This window comes from Bombus flavifrons, chromosome 5 (genome assembly GCF_040668555.2).
Source record: "Bombus flavifrons isolate JBK064 chromosome 5, iyBomFlav1_principal, whole genome shotgun sequence".
Lineage (NCBI taxonomy): Eukaryota > Metazoa > Arthropoda > Insecta > Hymenoptera > Apidae > Bombus > Bombus flavifrons.
Window position 1 is genome coordinate 11682420 of NC_138446.1, and position 18397 is coordinate 11700816.

The 18397-nt window shown below is 27.5% G+C and overlaps 6 protein-coding genes across 12 annotated transcripts; 4 read left to right on the plus strand and 2 right to left on the minus strand.

Moving 5' to 3' along the window:
* The first annotated feature begins 39 nt into the window (after positions 1-39).
* On the plus strand, positions 40-2568 carry LOC138179545 (xaa-Pro aminopeptidase 3). The gene is made up of 6 exons (XM_069112429.1): positions 40-189; positions 304-1248; positions 1322-1684; positions 1754-1927; positions 2014-2324; positions 2518-2568. The coding sequence occupies exons 1-4, from the start codon at positions 141-143 to the stop codon at positions 1918-1920; spliced, it is 1524 nt and encodes a 507-aa protein (XP_068968530.1). The 5' UTR covers positions 40-140; the 3' UTR covers positions 1921-1927; positions 2014-2324; positions 2518-2568.
* Positions 1947-5340, minus strand: Paics (PAICS bifunctional enzyme). The gene is made up of 6 exons (XM_069112439.1): positions 5120-5340; positions 4032-4355; positions 3607-3950; positions 3257-3532; positions 2691-2835; positions 1947-2609 (listed from the first exon to the last, which is right to left on the minus strand). The coding sequence occupies exons 1-6, from the start codon at positions 5124-5126 to the stop codon at positions 2443-2445; spliced, it is 1263 nt and encodes a 420-aa protein (XP_068968540.1). The 5' UTR covers positions 5127-5340; the 3' UTR covers positions 1947-2442.
* A 144-nt stretch (positions 5341-5484) lies between these two features.
* Positions 5485-9257, plus strand: LOC138179543 (amidophosphoribosyltransferase). Of its 4 annotated transcripts, XM_069112424.1 has the most exons (10): positions 5487-6016; positions 6189-6214; positions 6556-6889; positions 6983-7190; positions 7269-7561; positions 7646-7895; positions 8052-8285; positions 8385-8512; positions 8618-8839; positions 8966-9257. In XM_069112424.1, exons 4-10 carry the CDS (start codon positions 6986-6988, stop codon positions 9236-9238), a joined length of 1605 nt encoding a protein of 534 aa, XP_068968525.1. In that variant the 5' UTR covers positions 5487-6016; positions 6189-6214; positions 6556-6889; positions 6983-6985; the 3' UTR covers positions 9239-9257. The 4 variants fall into 4 exon arrangements, with proteins under 4 accessions (XP_068968527.1, XP_068968525.1, XP_068968526.1 ...); XM_069112426.1 differs by lacking the exons at positions 6189-6214; positions 6556-6889 and having other exon boundaries at positions 5485-6016; positions 7269-7358; positions 7488-7561; XM_069112425.1 differs by lacking the exon at positions 6556-6889 and having other exon boundaries at positions 6189-6210.
* LOC138179552 (uncharacterized) lies at positions 8350-11040 on the minus strand. Of its 3 annotated transcripts, XR_011173078.1 has the most exons (5): positions 10858-11040; positions 10511-10769; positions 10199-10438; positions 9107-9218; positions 8350-8483 (listed from the first exon to the last, which is right to left on the minus strand). XR_011173078.1 is itself a non-coding variant. In XM_069112441.1 (4 exons), coding segments are annotated over exons 1-4 (684 nt in total). In that variant the 3' UTR covers positions 8350-9216. The 3 variants fall into 3 exon arrangements, 2 of the variants coding, with proteins under 2 accessions (XP_068968542.1, XP_068968541.1); XM_069112441.1 differs by having other exon boundaries at positions 8350-9218; XM_069112440.1 differs by lacking the exons at positions 8350-8483; positions 9107-9218 and having other exon boundaries at positions 9657-10438.
* Positions 11041-11384: 344 nt separating this feature from the next.
* Mys45A (SDA1 domain containing protein Mys45A) lies at positions 11385-17411 on the plus strand. 2 transcript variants are annotated; one of them, XM_069112408.1, is made up of 10 exons: positions 11385-11517; positions 11945-12039; positions 12102-12206; positions 13996-14094; positions 14178-14693; positions 14768-15002; positions 15079-15214; positions 15747-16068; positions 16162-16821; positions 17151-17411. In XM_069112408.1, exons 2-10 carry the CDS (start codon positions 11953-11955, stop codon positions 17349-17351), a joined length of 2361 nt encoding a protein of 786 aa, XP_068968509.1. In that variant the 5' UTR covers positions 11385-11517; positions 11945-11952; the 3' UTR covers positions 17352-17411. The 2 variants fall into 2 exon arrangements, with proteins under 2 accessions (XP_068968509.1, XP_068968511.1); XM_069112410.1 differs by lacking the exon at positions 11385-11517 and adding an exon at positions 11565-11697.
* Positions 12007-13826, plus strand: Orc5 (origin recognition complex subunit 5). Its single transcript, XM_069112437.1, has 3 exons — positions 12007-12039; positions 12102-12206; positions 12325-13826. The coding sequence occupies exon 3, from the start codon at positions 12418-12420 to the stop codon at positions 13714-13716; it is 1299 nt and encodes a 432-aa protein (XP_068968538.1). The 5' UTR covers positions 12007-12039; positions 12102-12206; positions 12325-12417; the 3' UTR covers positions 13717-13826.
* Positions 17412-18397: the final 986 nt, after the last annotated feature.

Here is an 18397-nt window from a genome sequence, read left to right on the forward strand (position 1 = left end):
AAAAGTACTACACAAATCAACTCTATATTGACTACTGAATAACATGGCGTGATTCTATAGGTTTCGATTATTAAGATTCTTTAAATATTTTCATAAAGATCTTTAGTATATCTAAATATTTCTATTAAAACTATATTAACATGTTTAATACTTTGAGGAACTCTATTACATATCAAATTAAAAAATACGGTAAGAAAAAGAAAAATAAAAGTACCGATAAATAATAGATTATATTTTTCCAAATGTGCATGTGCAAGGTTATAAACATAAAGCTTTTTGCATTAATATTCATTATAATTTTAGGACAACGAACGTACATAGGAAATTCATTAGATACCATTACAAATAATTCAAATCGACGACAATCTAAAGAACCATTGAATATTTCCTATCAATCATGCGGTCAACCAACAGCAATAACACATCCTCATTTAATGAAGAATGGAGAAGTTGTACCTGGTATTCAGCTTTGTGAATTCAAAAAGAGACGAGACAAACTGATAAAGAATATTATTTCATATGCTTGTGTCACAAATCTAAGCAAATCACATATTATCATTATTCCTTCTGCATCCAAAGTATACATGTCTGACAAAATTCCGTATGTTTTTCGTCAAAACACGGACTTTTTGTATTTTACTGGTTGTCAAGAAGCCAATAGTATTTTGATAATTACAGCAAAAAATGAAAACTTTGTAACTACCCTATTTCTAACACAACAAGATGAACATTCTGAACTATGGGATGGCCCTAAAACTGGAATTGAAATAGCACCTAAAATGTTTGGTGTTGATGCAGCATTTCCAGTAACAGAGTTCGAACAGTTTTTTACTTCTTTTATGAATGAAAATAAAAAAAGTACTATTTGGTATGACAATGTTGATGTAGCACAATCTAATTTACACAATAAATTATGTGAATTAATGAAAATAACAAGTGGTCAAATGGTTGTTTCTCCAACAAATATAATACATAAAATCAGATTAATTAAATCACAATCTGAAATAGATTTAATGAGAAAAAGTTGTGAAATTATATCAGCAGCAATATCTAAAACTATAGAAATATCAAAACCTAAAATGAGTGAGCATCATCTGTTTGCAACTGTGGATTATGAATGTAGAATGAATGGTGCAGAATTTTTAGCATATCCACCAGTTGTTGCTGCAGGCAACAATGCCAATATTATCCATTATATTACTAACAATCAAATAATTAAAGATGGAGATATGGTTTTGATGGATGCAGGTTTGTTAGCATATCTATAGATGACAAATATTTTATTCTTCATTGTACCTTTATTCTTTAAAATTTTAATTAGGTTGTGAATATCATGGATATTCATCTGATGTAACCAGAACATGGCCAATTAATGGAGCATTTACTCAAGAACAAAAAATCTTATATGACATAGTACTGGATGTTCAAAATATTTTAATTCATAAACTAAAAGAATTACCATCGTTAGATCAATTATATCATGATATGTGCTTTTTATTAGGCAAAAGATTACAAGAAAGTGGTCTAATACCAAAACATTTGAATAAAAACGAATTATTTTCTGCGGTTTACACTTATTGCCCACATCATGTAAGCCATTATTTGGGGATGGATGTACACGATACTGGGAAGATTTCTAGGAGTCTGAAGCTTCAACCAGGAATGATAATCACAGTGGAACCTGGTAATATACCTTGAGAAACATTCATTTATTTGTAATATTTAAAATAACTTTACTTTTTATCATTTATAGGAATATATATTAATCATAAAAATCGATTTGCGCCACCAGAATTTTATGGCTTAGCTGTTCGTATTGAAGATGATATTTTAATAACAGAAAATGATCCAATAAATTTAACGGAAAACTGTCCAAAAGAAATTATCAAGATTGAAGCTTTAGCGAGTCAACATTTGTAATGATAAAGTGCATGTAATATGTATACTGACTGATTTAATATAATTTTATTGACATGTTTGATACAAAATAATCATTCAAGTTTTTTGTTTCAGATTAAGTATGTAATACATAAAAGATGACTGCATACAAAATTATGCATATTTTTATTTTATTCGTAAATTTGTTCAAATGTGAATAAATGAATATTATATACTTGTAACCAATAAAGGATAACTAAGAAAAACAATAACACGGTATACACAAAAAGGGCTAGTACAAACATTTATGTAAAATTAAATTCATTCACGAGTCGATTACTTAAATATAAATGATAGCCCAAATACCACAAATATATATATATATATATTTATAGTAACATAAATATCATAGAAAGTTTACGTCAAATGAAATTAAGAGGTTTAAGGTATTTATCTTACGTTCATTTGTATAAACTTGTACAAACAATTGCTTAATTAGTTGTTTACAATGTAATATGTAAAATTAAGTTGTGAAATCGTAATATTAAATTTTGACACAATATATTATATAACAAGATTTTTTAGTTTAACATCAGCTTGCTTTAAAGTAATGTAATTTGTCAATTGCTTTACTCGTAGACGTGCCCAAACCAGATGGTCATGTAATGCATGAATTTGAGCGGCCGATAATGCTGCACTTTCAGGATAAGCAACTGTGGTGCATCCAATTCCTAGAAATTTAGCAAATTCTATTTAATAATGTTTTTATAACAAAAACTGATAGCATGATTAAATTACAGTCGAGAATTTACCTGATGGAACATTAATAGACGACCACAAATCTTGTGAAATATTAATATTATTGAAAGGTGGGCAATTAATAACAGGCAGAGCTGTGTTTCCAGAGAGTACTGGACCCAATCCATTACTTCTCCCTGCTACAGCTATTAACACCACCTAGAAGAGAGAAGAAAAACTTGTGATAATTCAAAAATAAACAACACATATTCGTCAATATCAGTAGTTTTATCATTATGTTTTCATGATTATACGACTTCGCAATATACGTCCGAGCGATATTCAATTTATTATGAATTCAAATATTGTTGATGCTTTATTTACTGTATTTAATACAGTAAATCGACTATTATCGCTGTTATTCTTGTAATTATTATTCGTTATTTAAATGAATGTAAATACCTCTAACATATTTTTAAATACGTATAAGTATCAAAATATCATTTGATATATTTTTAAAAACCTATACGATATTTTATTTTATATAACTATAAGTTTATCAAAATATAAATTATAAAATCTCTAAAATATAATATAAAAATTATAATCCATTCATTTTTTAAACTAATAATATATGTACCTTTTCATAAGTACCTTCGTATTCTGCAAGAATACGCAATGTTTCTTGAGTACCTTTATGGGCACTGCATACACGAAGTTGAACCTTTAAACCTAAAGACTTTGCATGTTTTGCTATTTTTTTACAATGATCTTCATCAGAAGGTGATCCCATTAAAATAACAACAAGACTCCTAGCTGGTGGAATGAGAAAGTCAAGTTGATCTGCTACCCATTTAAAATTACGTTTTACAGTATCCAAATCTTCTTGAGTTACAGTATTCAAATTTCTATATACCTACAAAACAAAGGTAATGAAATTAAGTTAAAAAAATATCATACCTTCACTTGCAGGATAACTGCATCAAATACCTGTTTATCTTTCATCAATCTTTTATCACCAGATGGCCAAAGTCTCCAAGAGTCACTGTCAATTATATCTGCTACCATAATTTCACCATTTATGTTCACTCCAAATTCTATTTTCATATCAATAAGAGCACAATCTCTAGTTGCCCATGCCCTTTCTAAAACCTCAAATACAACAAGTGCAGTACGTTGCATAATATCAAATTCATTTTTCCCTATTATAAGTTCATTCAACTTAAAACCAATAGAAATAATTTGTTCCTCTGACCATTGTGGATCATGATTGGCATCATCTTTAAAGAATGTTTCTTGTAATGGTGGATTAAATCTATATCCTTCGGGAACTCCTAAGCAATAAAGATTAAAACAAAGTAACAAATAATAAACATCTATATATAACTTTATAATTACAGCAATTATTATTATACCTTGATGCCTTTTTAAAAAACTGCCTGTAGCTAATCTTCTAGTGACCCATTCTATTGGGACCATTTCACATTTTTGTGCAATGAAAGCTGTGTCATTTACCACTTCGATAAATGCAGTTTTTATTCCAGCTTCATTTAACAATTGAAAAACTTTAGCTGTAGTAGCTGTACTAATTGCAGCTTTCCCTTCTAAATCATGAGATTTTTCACCATCTCCAGCAGTAATACGATCCTTACTTTGTAAGAGACATAAAGTAGAATCATTTAGAACTTCATAAACCTTTTTGGTTTTTCCTTCAATTATGAGTTTTCCACACTTATATTCTAATGATATAAAAATTATTTATATTATATAAGCAATTGAAGGAGATGAAACCTCTTACAGAAAACAAATTATTATATCTAATAAAAATTTAATATTAAATAATATCATTTCAGTTTTAATATAAATTGAATAAAATCAATATAATTAATATGGTATGATATTAAGTTGTAGGATTTAGAAATATGAATATTTAAATAATGAGCCATATAAAGATAAAATAATTTGTATATTATTGAACACATAAAATTTGTCCATTTAAGAATATATATAGGATATATAGATTATGAAAGCATTCCATAATATTTCATACATCCGTACCATATATATCGTTTTGTATTGTGGTTAAAATATTATGAATATTAAAAGATTAAGTGATACTACTAAAAAAACATATTAATTGTAATTTTTTTTCAATTAGTTGAAAACAACGAAATAGACAATTTATATATTTAATAGCAGCAATAATCTTTAATGAAATATTATAATCACGTATGATTACATTTTTAAAATATAAATTATATGTCTGCATATTTTATCTATTATATATTTTGTATCCTTTATGTATTCAAACAGACAAACATATAAAAGATACTTGTCTGGAAGATGAATATAAATCTCCAATATCGAAAATAAAATAAAATACTTTCTAACTTATATTTCTAACAGATAGATTAAACCAAAAAAAAAAGTCACTTCATCTTTTTAAAATCATATTTTTCTCATTTTTCTTTTAAATATAATGCACTTTGTAGTAGATACTTACCTTTCATGTTTTCTGTCTTCGATTCACTTAGCAAATACTTCGTATTCGTAACTTCTCAATTCCCATACGATTAACGATCTTTAATGATCCCCTCTTTCAAAACTATGCTTCGCTTGATTGGTGTAAATTTATAAATAATCTTTATATAAGTTACATGTTAGATCTATGAATATCGTGTGTATCATATGAAGAAAAATTCTTGAAGAGATCATAAAAAAACCAAATGCTCTAATTCACTAATCTAAGGAATTTGAATAAATTTTGCTATTTTAAAAACTAATAAAATTATCGAATGCTATAGGGGTACGTAACACTAATAACATGCTTATTTTAAACATATAAATTAGTTTTAAAAGTTCTTTAGAAATGACATATCACGTGTCATAAATATAAATTGATATACTAAAAAGTCATAATAAGATTATAATCAATCATAAACAGCTCGATCATGAAAAAGAAAGTTCTTATAAACAACATAATGCTATAATATATTATTATCATTATATAAGCTTGGATTTCTATGATTTGGATTTACTGAAAGTTTAATTTACATAAAAAAAAATTGAAATAACTATAAAATCATTTATAATGACAAATTAAAAAATAATAATCACTTAGCTAAATTTGATGTACGCGTAGATATATTGATTAAACGGCAGATTATAATCGATCTTTTATAAAACTTTAGCAAGTTACATCCGATATTTTAATAAATATAAGCAAGCAGTCAAAGAGTTTAAAAGTAAGATAATAACTAAAGAAGCTAACCCCTCCAGTCAAAAACAAATTTCCATTGACCAGCATATTCATTCGTATTTCTAAAGCCAGTCGAGAAACATCTCATGCGAATCTCTTTCAAGCTGACAGACCCGAAGGCTCAAACTTCTGACGCACGTGGTATGTATGAATACATAGTTTCAAATTTGTATACTTGAATGAAAATGTTTTGATAGAGTGATCGAATCCAATGATAATCCATTAAAGTAACACAATAAAATAAATTTAGTCATAAGAGAAATAATATGAAAAAAATTTAGATGTAATTTATCTTTTACATTTGTTATTACAGCGTCGAGGATCATATTCAACAAGTAGGTACAGTCTCTGATAAAAAGATTGCAATTGTAATAGAATTACAAACTTAATTTCTTTAATTGATTGAATATTAAATAAATTGGTAAAATTATTATCGTTCATAACTTTTCATATTGAATACGTTATTGTTCCAATGATTTACATACATACACACAACCATGCACGTACGCGTATGTGTATTATAAAAGAAGAATATATTAAGTTTTGGATAGTAAAATCTGTATATTATAAATTGAAGAAAAAACTTACCTTCTTTCTTCCTCTTTTTTACATATTTCATGATTGCTATAATTCTGATTAAAATAATTATTTACTAATATATTTTACAATATTGCATCAAGTGGCAAGATTAACTTGTAAATATTTTCTACATATACCAATATCAGTATGTATAGCATCAGGGATGTAATGATGAAATCAGTTGCGAAATACAGATTAAGCAAATATATTAAAAAATGTAGTAATAACATTGAAAGAAGAATTCTATCTGTTTATTAGGGGTCAATAGTTTATATAGGGTCATTATTGATAATTCCTAAGAAATCTCAAGGGTCTGCTATGCTTTACAATATAAGAAAACTGTTTTCTTTTCATTATTGCATAATATTATATAGTATATTACCTTAACTTCTTGAAGTTTCAATCTGAAATTGATCTTTTACTATACTTAAAAATGTAAGTTTCAATTTATGGGATAGTATGATAAAGTAATATATCTTGAGAGTATTTTTCATTTCATATTTTATCTGATAAATTAATGTTTTCCAGATTATGATTAAAATATCTTGTAATATGCAAGCAGATTCTTGCACTGAAATAGTACCTCAAGAAAGTAAAAGAGATAAAGTACTGTGCACTAAAAAACAAATGAGAGGTCAAACAATGACTGGCCTCACACATGAATGTGGAGTTTTTGGATGCATTGCTGCAGGTGACTGGCCATCACAAATTGACGTTGCTCAAGTGATTTGTTTAGGTAAATTTATAAATGCATTTACTATGATATATTTCTTTAGAAAATATTATATAATAAGTATCATTAATATTTATATAGGTTTAGTAGCATTACAACATAGAGGTCAAGAAAGTGCAGGCATTGTTACAAGTGAAGGTGTATGTTCAAAATCTTTTCATGTCCACAAGGGTATGGGTATGATTAATAACATTTTCAATGATGAAAACATGAAAAAACTCAGTGGAAATCTTGGAATTGGTCATACTAGATATAGTACAAGCGCAGCTAGTGAAGAAGTTAATTGTCAACCATTTGTAGTTCATACTGCACATGGAGCATTAGCAGTTGCACACAATGGAGAGCTAGTGAATACAGAATCATTAAGAAAAATGGTATTTCTATCTGTAGAAAATATACAAGAAATATTTTCATATTAATTTAATATTTGTTTCTGATAATTTTTGATTTGCTGTTAGGTATTAGGACGTGGAGTTGGTTTATCGACTCTCTCAGATTCCGAATTAATAACACAAGCACTTTGTTTGAATCCTCCTGAAGGTGAAGTTAATGGCCCAGATTGGCCAGCACGTATAAAACACCTCATGCAATTAGCACCATTATCATATTCACTAGTAATTATGCAAAGGGATAAGATATATGGTGTTAGAGATCCATATGGAAATCGTCCATTATGTCTTGGAAAAATTGTACCAATTGGTAATTTAGGTAATTTTATATCGTCAATTATAATAAAAACTTTATAATAGAATGTCAGAATTTTATAATATATCACATTAGATAAATCTCTTTCTATTACTGTGAATGAAATAAATATATCCTTCAATGATTAATCGAAATTAACAAAATCTTCTCATATGATAGGGAATGAATCAGATGATGATGATGAAGCTGAAGGTTGGGTTATTTCGTCCGAATCATGTGGCTTTTTAAGTATTGGAGCACGATACGTACGTGAAGTATTTCCTGGAGAAATTGTAGAATTAACGCGCGAAGGTATTAAAACTATAGACATTGTTGATAGACCAGACAAAAAGCCTCAGGCATTTTGCATCTTTGAATACGTTTATTTCGCACGTAGCGACAGTATTTTTGAAGGTAATCTATCACATTATAATAAAATGAAAGTAATGTAACATAACAAAAATTTTAGAATATATAATTATAGTAAGTAATTTGTTTTATTTCTCATAATAGGACAAATGGTTTATTCTGTTCGCATGCAATGTGGACGAGAACTTGCTTTAGAATCTCCGGTAGAAGCAGATATAGTTAGTTCAGTACCTGAATCTGGAACTGCAGCAGCACATGGTTATGCCAGAGAGGTAGAGTTATTAATTTATAAGGATTTTATAATTATATAATTTTATAATTATATATATATAAAGTTATAAAACATATAACTGCATATATGTATTACTAATTTACAGTCTCAAATATCTTTTGCGGAAGTGTTGTGCAAGAATAGATATGTTGGCCGAACGTTTATTCAGCCCAGTACACGACTCAGACAACTTGGTGTGGCAAAAAAATTTGGAGCTTTATCAGAAAATGTAAAAGGAAAAAAATTAATTCTTATAGATGATTCGATTGTTAGAGGAAATACTATTGGACCTATTATTAAGTTACTTCGCGATGCAGGAGCGAAAGAAGTAAATCCTTTTTTTTTTTACTATTTTGTTTAAATTTGATATCCACGTTATTGTATCACCAGTATTGTAATTAGTTTGAAATTTATGAAAAAACAAATAATATATAAATCTTTCTTTTCTTTACAGGTTCATATTAGAATTGCTTCCCCTCCATTAAAATACCCTTGTTATATGGGAATTAACATACCAACAAGAGAAGAATTAATTGCTAATAAATTGGATAATGTGAAATTAGCGAAACATGTTGGAGCTGATAGTTTAACATACCTTTCAGTGGACGGACTTGTAAAAGCCGTAAGATTTGGTATGGATAACCGTGAAAGTAGTTATATTGGTCATTGTACTGCCTGTTTGACAGGAGACTATCCTGATGAACTTCCTAGTGATTTGGAATGGTAAAAAATAAATTGTATTTATGTATTTATGAATAGTAAATTATACATGTTAAATCAGAAATACGTGTCTCCAGCATTGAAAAATTTGATTTCTTTATATATATTAATTGATTAATTAATATAATACAATGTAATGTTAAAAAGTAATTCAGTATTTGAAAATTAATTTAAATAAGGTACGCTCTATTTGGTATATAATAATAGAAACTGATAATATTTTATTGAAACATATTGTTTAGAAATATCTTACTTCTTACTTTGTTATGTTTTGATAAATAAGTTTAGTATAGAAATACCACTATATTAATTTTAGATTACGTTAGAAAAGTAGAATTAAGCAATATAGATTAAGAAATAAATAAATGTTATTCATTTGAATGAATATCAGTGATATTAACTTCGTTATTGTATATTACTTAATTTATAGGCATATTCGCAATAACTTTATGTACATTCCTGTTAATTTATTGTTGCATGCGATTGGAAATGTCCTTTTGCAACTATTTTAATTATTGTGAAATTTCTTTCATCTTTCCTTCTCATTTAAGTTCTTTTATAATTTTAACATTTTATGGATTTATTTAATCATTTAATATGATCTCACATCTGTTATTTCCTTCTGTATTTTCATTTTCATTAATTTCTAATGAATTAAAACTTTTAGCAATATTAGATTTATCAGATGTGTCTTTCAAACTTGACACTTCATCATCATCCATATGTTTTTCTAATGACATACATTTTGTTTTGAATTCTATGCTTTGTCTATTTCGACTCACACTTAGTTGTTTGTTTCGAGCTAGCTTAGTCTTATAACCTTTTACAGATCTTATTAAACAATGATTATCATTTTTTGAGACTGAAGATTCAGATTCTAATGAAATTTTATGTTTCTTTTGATTTTTATAACAATTGTCTTCAGTGGTGTTTGAAGTTTGATCATTAATTTCGTTAGGATACATACATTTTGAATCAATTTGATTATCACAGCAACTTAATTCCTTCTTTGCATCAACATGAATAGACTTATTAAAATTAGAGACTTCATCCTTATGGTTATATATAGCAAATGGATTATCCTCATCAGACTCAGACTCTAATATTATACCTTGAGATCTTTTTTCTTGTCTGATTCGTTGTTTTTCTAAATATGAATGTAATGCATTTAACCTATTATCTCGCAGAGTCTTCCAAAATAAAAGAGCTATAAAAACAGGAAAAATTGTAATAAAGATATGCAATATTAAATAAATTGAGCTACTGCTGTTTTTGGTACCTTCTTCTTGATATTGAAAAGGTATTCCTGCTTGTTTAAGTGTATTTGGATTTGGAATACACTCATTATTTTCAGAATCACCTAGAACTTCTGTTCTAGATTTTGTAAAGATTCTTTGCATTTTTAGAAATTTTCTGGTTTTAGCAAAATATTGAAAATTTGGAGCAGCATCAAAGACAGGGTCATCTACCATGGGATTATCATTTTTTGTAAAGAACATATAAGTACCGACAACATCTTCATAGGAACCCTCATAAAACTGAAATTGTTAAAAACAAAAATATAATACAAAATCTGTAAAATGTTGATCTTTTTTATTTATTTATATATATATTTTTTATAATTACCTTTCCATTAATTTGCATTATAGGATGTTCTGTATCTATACCGATCATATCCAATCGTAATTCTTTTTCACTAAACACATTACCATCAACAAGCCCTTCAAATTCTACATATACGAGAATTTCTTCCTCATCTGCGGATATTTCCTCGTCCATTTCCGTAGTGATTATATGCATATTACTCATGATTCTTACTGACGTTTATTTGTCGTTTTCTGCACAAATTTAAAAAAATATATACATATTATTAATCACAAATATTTATGAAAGAAATAAAGTGGAGCTATGGATTGATCTGAGTTTATCGGTAGTTAAAATTTATCAATAAAATTGACTATTAATGTGTGTATGCCATTTAATATACACAATATACTCGCACGTAAATTATATATAAATATTGAAACATCTACCTATGCATATATAGTTATAAATAGTTTTTAATGATGAATTCTTTTTTGCTTTTTCCGTATTTATAATGTATTCGAATAAATAATTGTCGGTTTTGTAGGTATTATTAACCAGTTGCAAAAAATTGCGGTAAAATCTTTTCCATTTTCTCAAAGATCGCGTCAAGATACCTACCATAAAATATATAGTATATATAGGCGAAAAGTAAGGTTACTCTTTAGCTTAGATTAACGGTTTCATTCGAAAATTCAAATGGTAAATATATTCTATCTTGAACTTTTTATTATTGCTTTTTAAGATAATCCTTCTTCTATTTTGTGCAAGACTTGTATTTTATCTGTCATAAAAGTTACAATTCTATCTGGAAATAAATTTGTTTGACAATATTCAAATTGGTTAACCATGTTTTATATAGGAAACACGTGTAAATATTAGGTAATATTATTAAATTCTATAATCGTAGTAAAGTTCAATCGAAGAAAAAAATTATAATATATTCGATTATATCTTCTTGTTATTGAAAATTAAATAAACTTGCAAAATTATTATTATTTAATATGTTTTACGGGTTATCTATTTGTATCAAATATATATATTGTTATAAGTAATTTATTAATATATATATAATAATTATAATTTATAATCTATATGTGTATAAATTTATTTTTATGTATGAATTTAGGTGAAAAAATGGTGAGACACAATAATCAGTTACCAGAAAATCTTCCGCAATTGCAAAATCTTATTAAACGTGATCCAGAATCTTACAAGGAAGAAGTAAGTCTTCAATGCAATATTTTTATTTAATGTATTTAATATGGTTTCTAATCTTTTTACAGTTCCTTCAGCAACATCAGCATTACAAATCAATTTTAGAAGTCTTTCGTTTAGCACCAAATAAGTTTAATAAAAGCCTTGATGAAGTAGTCATCTTTTTGGCACAGGTAACTTTAATAATAGTTTGGAAGACTATACTTCATAATTCTAATAAGTATACATTTGTTTCATGATCTTTATGCTGTAATAGTCTCAAATATTAGAAAAATGCTTTTTTTTTTGCAGGTATAATTAACAAAGTATATGAAGGAAATAATTTGTTTATTGTAATATTATTACAAATTGCTTATTAGTAAGAAAACTTTAAAGATTGTAATTATGGAGAAATATTTGGAATATTTAGATGGAAAGATCATATGTCGCAAAAAAGTTATAATGCAACTGTATTCTTTAATTGGTTATTCTGATGAACCAATGCCACATAGTATATTTGTCTATGGTCATGTAGCTACTGGAAAATCCTTAGTAGTGCAAAATATGCTCTCTTACTTAAAATACAATGTAGCTACTATTAATTGTATAGAACATGTAGCCAATAGACATATATTTGAGTACATCCTGGGTGATTTGTCACTATGTTTTAATAATTTTCCAACTAGCAATCAAGTGCAACACAAATGTGATAATTTTGTTGACTTTATAATAAGTCTTAAAGAAATTTCTATGAATGATACTCGGCCGATTATAATAGTACTCGATAAGTGTGATAAATTACGAGATATTGATATTGGTTTATTACCTACATTTTTAAAGCTCAGAGAATTATCAAATGTCAATGTTTGTGTAATATTTATAACTGATGTAGTGTGGGAAAAGTTTCGTGTCAAGATTGGTATACACGAACCATTTAAAATTCACTTTCCACAATATACAAAAAATGAATTAATTGAAATTTTACTTTTAAGTATGCCATGTGATTATGAAGATGCATTTTACAAAAATTATTTAAATTTATTTCTTTCTGTATTTTTTCGATTCTGTCGAGATCTTAATGAACTTCGTTACATGGCAAAAATAAATTTTTCTAAATATATAGAACCCATTAAACTTGATCAGTCTAAAAAAAATGATACTGCTTTGTTATGGAGAAATATTTCTGCTACTTTTAAAGCAAATTTAGAAGTCATTTATCTACGAGTTTCCTCTGAAGATTTTACAACAGATAATCAATTATCTAAAGATATTGAATCAACAACGAGATTGGCATTAAGTTTTGAATTACCATATTATGCAAAGTATATGTTAATTGCATCATATTTGGCCTCATATAATCCTGCAAAAGAAGATAAATATATATTTATGAAACAAAAATTCAAGAGGAAAAAGAGAATTACTGATAAAAAAAAGATAATGTTAAATGCTTTTTGTGGACCTTACAATTTTCCAGTATCTAGAATGATTGCTATTTTTTGTGCAATTCTTAATGAAAAAGTTGATATAAATGCTAACCTACTTTCACAGATTCCATCTATGTGTCAACTTGGTTTACTATCAGTTGTAGGAAATTATAATTTGAATGAACCAAAACTCAAGTGTTGCGTATCATATGATTTTATTCTTGTCATAGCTAAAACTGTTGGATTTAATATACAAAATTATTTGTATAATTTATGTTAGACCAAGAATGCGTTAACTAAAACCACCTAATTATTACACAAATTTATTTATTTTAATTTTGTATTTCTTGATTAATTCTTCATGAGAAATAAAACATTAAAATTTATAAACATATTATTTTCTTCTCACAAATGGATAACTTATAGCACAAATTATTATCGTATACTTATTATCTCATGTCACAAAATACATATGTATAAATTTTACATATTGTACATGAGTTGTTATTATTTTACTTAAATTAGAATTTCATTATGTAATTCTTTTTTTTAAATGTAGGTGGCCCATTGTTACCCAAATATATTAGAATCATTTCCTCAAGAAATCATTGATGTACTGCAAACATATAATACAGTACTTGATAATGACATGCGATTAGTAAGTGTGAAGCACTAAAAACAATATTAAATAAAGTTTAAATTGAGTTTCTCTTTCTTATAAAGTGTATACCTTTTTTATAGACATTTTGTAAAGCTCTGATTCAACTACGTAACAAATCTCTTCTGGAACCTACTGTACTTCTGAGTTTATTTTTTGAACTTCTAAGATGTCAAGATAAAAATTTAAGGCAATTTCTTCAAACACACATTATTGCTGATATTAAGAATGTGAACGCTAAACAAAAGAATACGAAAATTAATACAACTTTACAAAACTTTATGTTTTCAATGTTAAAAGACTCTAATGTCAGAAGTGCAAAAATGTCAACAGACATCATGATAGAATTATATAATAAAAGTATTTGGAATGATGCGAAAACTGTAAATGTTCTGGCAACAGGATGCTTTGTGAAGGCAACCAAAGTTATGGTTGCTTGCTTGAAATTCTTTCTGGGCACAGGTATAGAAGAACAGGAAAATGAGGAGAGCGACAGCGATAGCGAACCAAATATTAAAGAAATTATAATGGCTAATAGAGTAAATAAAAAAACAAAGAAACGCGAGAAACAGTTAGCAAAAGCAAAACAACTGTTAGCAGTAAGTCACTAATAGTTAATAGATACCAGAATACAATTTGCAAATAATATATATGTAAATTTTAAATGTTCTAGAAGTCTAAGAAGAAAGCAACAAAAGCACCAAGATTTAATTTCTCAGCATTACATTTAATTCATGACCCACAAGGTTTTGCAGAAAAATTATTCAAACAGTTGGAAAAAAATAATGACAGATTTGAAATTAAATTATTAGCTTTAGATGTAATTTCAAGGCTTATTGGTTTGCACAATCTATTTTTATTAAATTTCTATCCTTATCTACAAAGATTTTTGCAGCCACATCAAAGAGGTAGTCATTTTATTATTAGAAAATTATTGTTACAAGAAAATAGACTATAATGATGTATTATTTTTAACTATTTTAGAAGTAACAAAACTTTTACAATTTATCGCTCAAGCCTCTCATGAACTTGTACCACCTGATGTATTGGAACCAATTCTGAAGACACTAGCAAACAATTTTGTCACAGAACGAAATTCAGCTGATGTTATGGCTATAGGGTATATATAGTGTGTCCCATTGTAATCTCACCAGGCAAATATTTCAAAAGATGAGAAACATAAAAAAATGACATGATGTACAATATCCAGCCTCCAATTCGTGCAACCTCTTCGAGATGCATATATATCGCGTTATCGCGATGCAATATCGAATTTGAGGAATCATATTTCTGTAATGGTTTGTGTAAAATATATATTTAGGTAGTATTTGGGAAACATCCTGATGTCAGCTATAAGATAATGCACTTAAAAATATAGGTTCCAATTTAAAAACTCGGGTGACCTCTAAAAGATTTTTCAATGTCAAACAAGATCAAATACGTTACAGCACAATATGTCTCCCTCAATATGCTACAACTTTCGTTTTAAACATTTTTTTTATATTTCTCATATCTTTTGAAATATTTGCCTGGGGAGATTAAAATGGGACATGTTGTATATATTTATGACTCATATATATATATATATGTATATATTTATGTTTTCAAAACATTTTATCATTTTATCTAATGTAAACTTATTTTAAATACAGGTTGAATGCTATTAGAGAGATATGTACGCGATGTCCATTAGTTATGAATGGAGATTTACTACAGGATTTAGCACGATACAAATATTACAAAGAACGAAGTGTGATGATGGCTGCACGATCTTTGATTACTCTATTCAGAAATTCGATACCTGAATTGTTGCATAAGAAGGATAGAGGACGCCCTACGGAAACGAACATTACCTTAAGTATTCAAAAATATGGTCAAATATCAGCTAATGATTTTGTACCAGGTGCTGAAGTTTTGCTCGACAATAAGGCTGATAATATCGCAAAGATTTCAAAAATTGGTATTGAAAATAATGTAAGTGAAAATACTGAAAGTAAATTTACTATTTATCTTTATCTAATATTAGCCTTAATAAGAGAAGCTTTATTAATAAAATTATGATTACAGGATAGTGATGATGAATGGATTGATATAGATTCTATAAATAATGGAGATTGCGATGATGACGACGACGATGACGATGACGATGACTATGACGACGAGGATAACGACGACGACGACGATGATAATGATAATGATCATAATGACAACAATGAAAAAGAAGGAAAAGAAGAGAATTTGGAAAAGAAGGAAGAAAAAAAAAGCATAAAAAATAATAACAAAGATGTTGTTGAAAAGAGCGAAAATGAAGAAACAGAAATGAAAGTATGTGAAAATAATGATATTAAATCTAATGTAAATAACACAGAAATTGATAATGTTACAAATCAAAGTCAAGGAAAAGAATGTCGTCGGTTATCAAAACTTGAAAAGAAACGATTAAAACTAAAAACACAAGAAGATTCAAGAGTGAAAAAGAACGAGATAATCACTGCAGAGAAAAGAGAAAAGGCAACTTTGGTATCGAACGAACGATTATTGACCGATGAAGACTTCATGAAAATAGATGCAGCATTAGTAAAACAACAAATAACGTACGCCAAGCGCGGTTTAAAAAGAGCTCACCCTAATGATAAAGAAACTGGAGAATTTGTCAAATTAACAGATATAGAAAATATTTATAAAAAGCGAAAACATGATAAACAAGCTCGCATTGAGTCTGTGAAGGTATGTTTCAATTTCACTGCAAACTAAAGGAATTCAATTACATTGATTCTTTTATATTAACAAATTTTGTTATTGTCATATTAACAATTAACAATTATTAATCATGTTAATCACATTAATAATTATTAAATAAAATATTAATATTTTGTTTTGTATTAGTAAATTTTTGTTAAGTATATTTAATATCACTTAAAAAAAAATAAATACTTAAAATAAAAATAAATATGAGTAAAATGAAAAAAAAGGATAAAAAGAAATATATTTCTAAATTAATTTATGTATTTATTGTTTACTTTAGATTAATATGTTTTTGTTTTGCTTTTTTACAGAAAGGACAAGAAGGAAGAGAAAGATTTGGTTATAAAGATGGGCGACAAAACCCACTTTGTAGTAAAACAAATCGCGAAAAAAAGAAAACTAAAACTTTCCAAATGTTAAAGCATAAAATAAAAGGAAAAGTGAAACGTTCTTTTAAGGAAAAACAGATTGCGTTGAGAAATCATTTGCTGAAACAAAAAAGAATGAAATAATCATGTCTACGCATTCGTATATGTATACTGTATATATATAAATAAATATGTAGTCTTTTACCTATAGTGTATAATCCAAATTACCCAAACCCAATATATTGATGATATTCATTTTTAATTGTATTATACCAAACATTTTTTACAATCTCGCATATGCAGTTGGGTACGGAGCTATACTCAAGCTTGCACAGTTCTCGCCTATATATGCGATAAATAAAAGATAAGAGTTATGTTTTGGGTGGGTTATTATACCCGCCGCTGGAACGCTGCCAGGAACGTATACTAATTCGTATGCTGTCACGGACGCAACTTTATAGGGTATCAATAACATTTGCAAATACTCGGAAACTATGACCGACCAACGGTTACACGTATAGGAAAAAGTTATTCAAAACTATGCTCCCGACAAACATGTTTAAAAATCATCGAATCGTCGTAATAGTTGTTCAATTTCATCGAATATTGTTTAAATGAATATTAATTATGGACTAATATTAACTATGTGTTATTATTGTCAACAAAAAGGTAATAAAAATACAACTTTCAAATTAGGTATGTACACATATATTTAATACTTTTATATTAGATTGGCAACTAAGTTCACTTAGTACATATATACAGGGTGGTTGGTAACTGGTGGTACAAGCGGAAAGGGGGTGATTCTACGCGAAAAAAGAAGTCGAAAATATAGAATAAAAATTTTTCGTTTGAGGCTTTGTTTTCGAGAAAATCGACTTTGAATTTTCGCTCGGTACGCGTGCACTTTATCGCGTCTCGTTATAACGGATCTCACTGTAGATCGTTGTCTCGATGGAAAAATTAAAAAAAAAATTAAAAAAAAATTTTTTATTCTATATTTTCGACTTCTTTTTTCGCGTAGAACCACCCCCTTTCCGCTTGTACCACTAGTTACCAACCACCCTGTATATATATATACATATATACATATATATATATATATATATATATATATATATATATATATATATATATATATATATATATATATATATACATAATATATATTTGACGCGTCTATTAGAAAT

Bases quoted from the DNA above. Each gene is read 5' to 3' on its own strand.
- LOC138179545 (XM_069112429.1), top strand. From the start codon at position 141: ATGTTTAATACTTTGAGGAACTCTATTACATATCAAATTAAAAAATAC. The intron at 190-303 runs GTAAGAAAAAGA...TTATAATTTTAG, and splicing joins ATATCAAATTAAAAAATACG to GACAACGAACGTACATAGGA. The intron at 1,249-1,321 runs GTTTGTTAGCAT...AATTTTAATTAG, and splicing joins TATGGTTTTGATGGATGCAG to GTTGTGAATATCATGGATAT.
- Paics (XM_069112439.1), bottom strand. The intron at 3,951-4,031 runs GTATAATAATAA...TTTATTGCTTAG, and splicing joins TTTTTTAAAAAGGCATCAAG to GAGTTCCCGAAGGATATAGA. The intron at 2,836-3,256 runs GTACATATATTA...TCTCTCTTCTAG, and splicing joins ACGAAGGTACTTATGAAAAG to GTGGTGTTAATAGCTGTAGC.
- LOC138179543 (XM_069112424.1), top strand. From the start codon at position 6,986: ATGATTAAAATATCTTGTAATATGCAAGCAGATTCTTGCACTGAAATA. The intron at 7,562-7,645 runs GTATTTCTATCT...ATTTGCTGTTAG, and splicing joins CAGAATCATTAAGAAAAATG to GTATTAGGACGTGGAGTTGG. The intron at 8,286-8,384 runs GTAATCTATCAC...TTCTCATAATAG, and splicing joins TAGCGACAGTATTTTTGAAG to GACAAATGGTTTATTCTGTT.
- LOC138179552 (XM_069112440.1), bottom strand. From the start codon at position 11,040: ATGAGTAATATGCATATAATCACTACGGAAATGGACGAGGAAATATCC. The intron at 10,770-10,857 runs GTAATTATAAAA...TAACAATTTCAG, and splicing joins TAATGCAAATTAATGGAAAG to TTTTATGAGGGTTCCTATGA. The intron at 10,439-10,510 runs GTACCAAAAACA...CTGTTTTTATAG, and splicing joins TTTTCAATATCAAGAAGAAG to CTCTTTTATTTTGGAAGACT.
- Mys45A (XM_069112408.1), top strand. From the start codon at position 11,953: ATGGTGAGACACAATAATCAGTTACCAGAAAATCTTCCGCAATTGCAA. The intron at 14,095-14,177 runs GTAAGTGTGAAG...CCTTTTTTATAG, and splicing joins TTGATAATGACATGCGATTA to ACATTTTGTAAAGCTCTGAT. The intron at 14,694-14,767 runs GTAAGTCACTAA...TAAATGTTCTAG, and splicing joins AAGCAAAACAACTGTTAGCA to AAGTCTAAGAAGAAAGCAAC.
- Orc5 (XM_069112437.1), top strand. From the start codon at position 12,418: ATGGAGAAATATTTGGAATATTTAGATGGAAAGATCATATGTCGCAAA.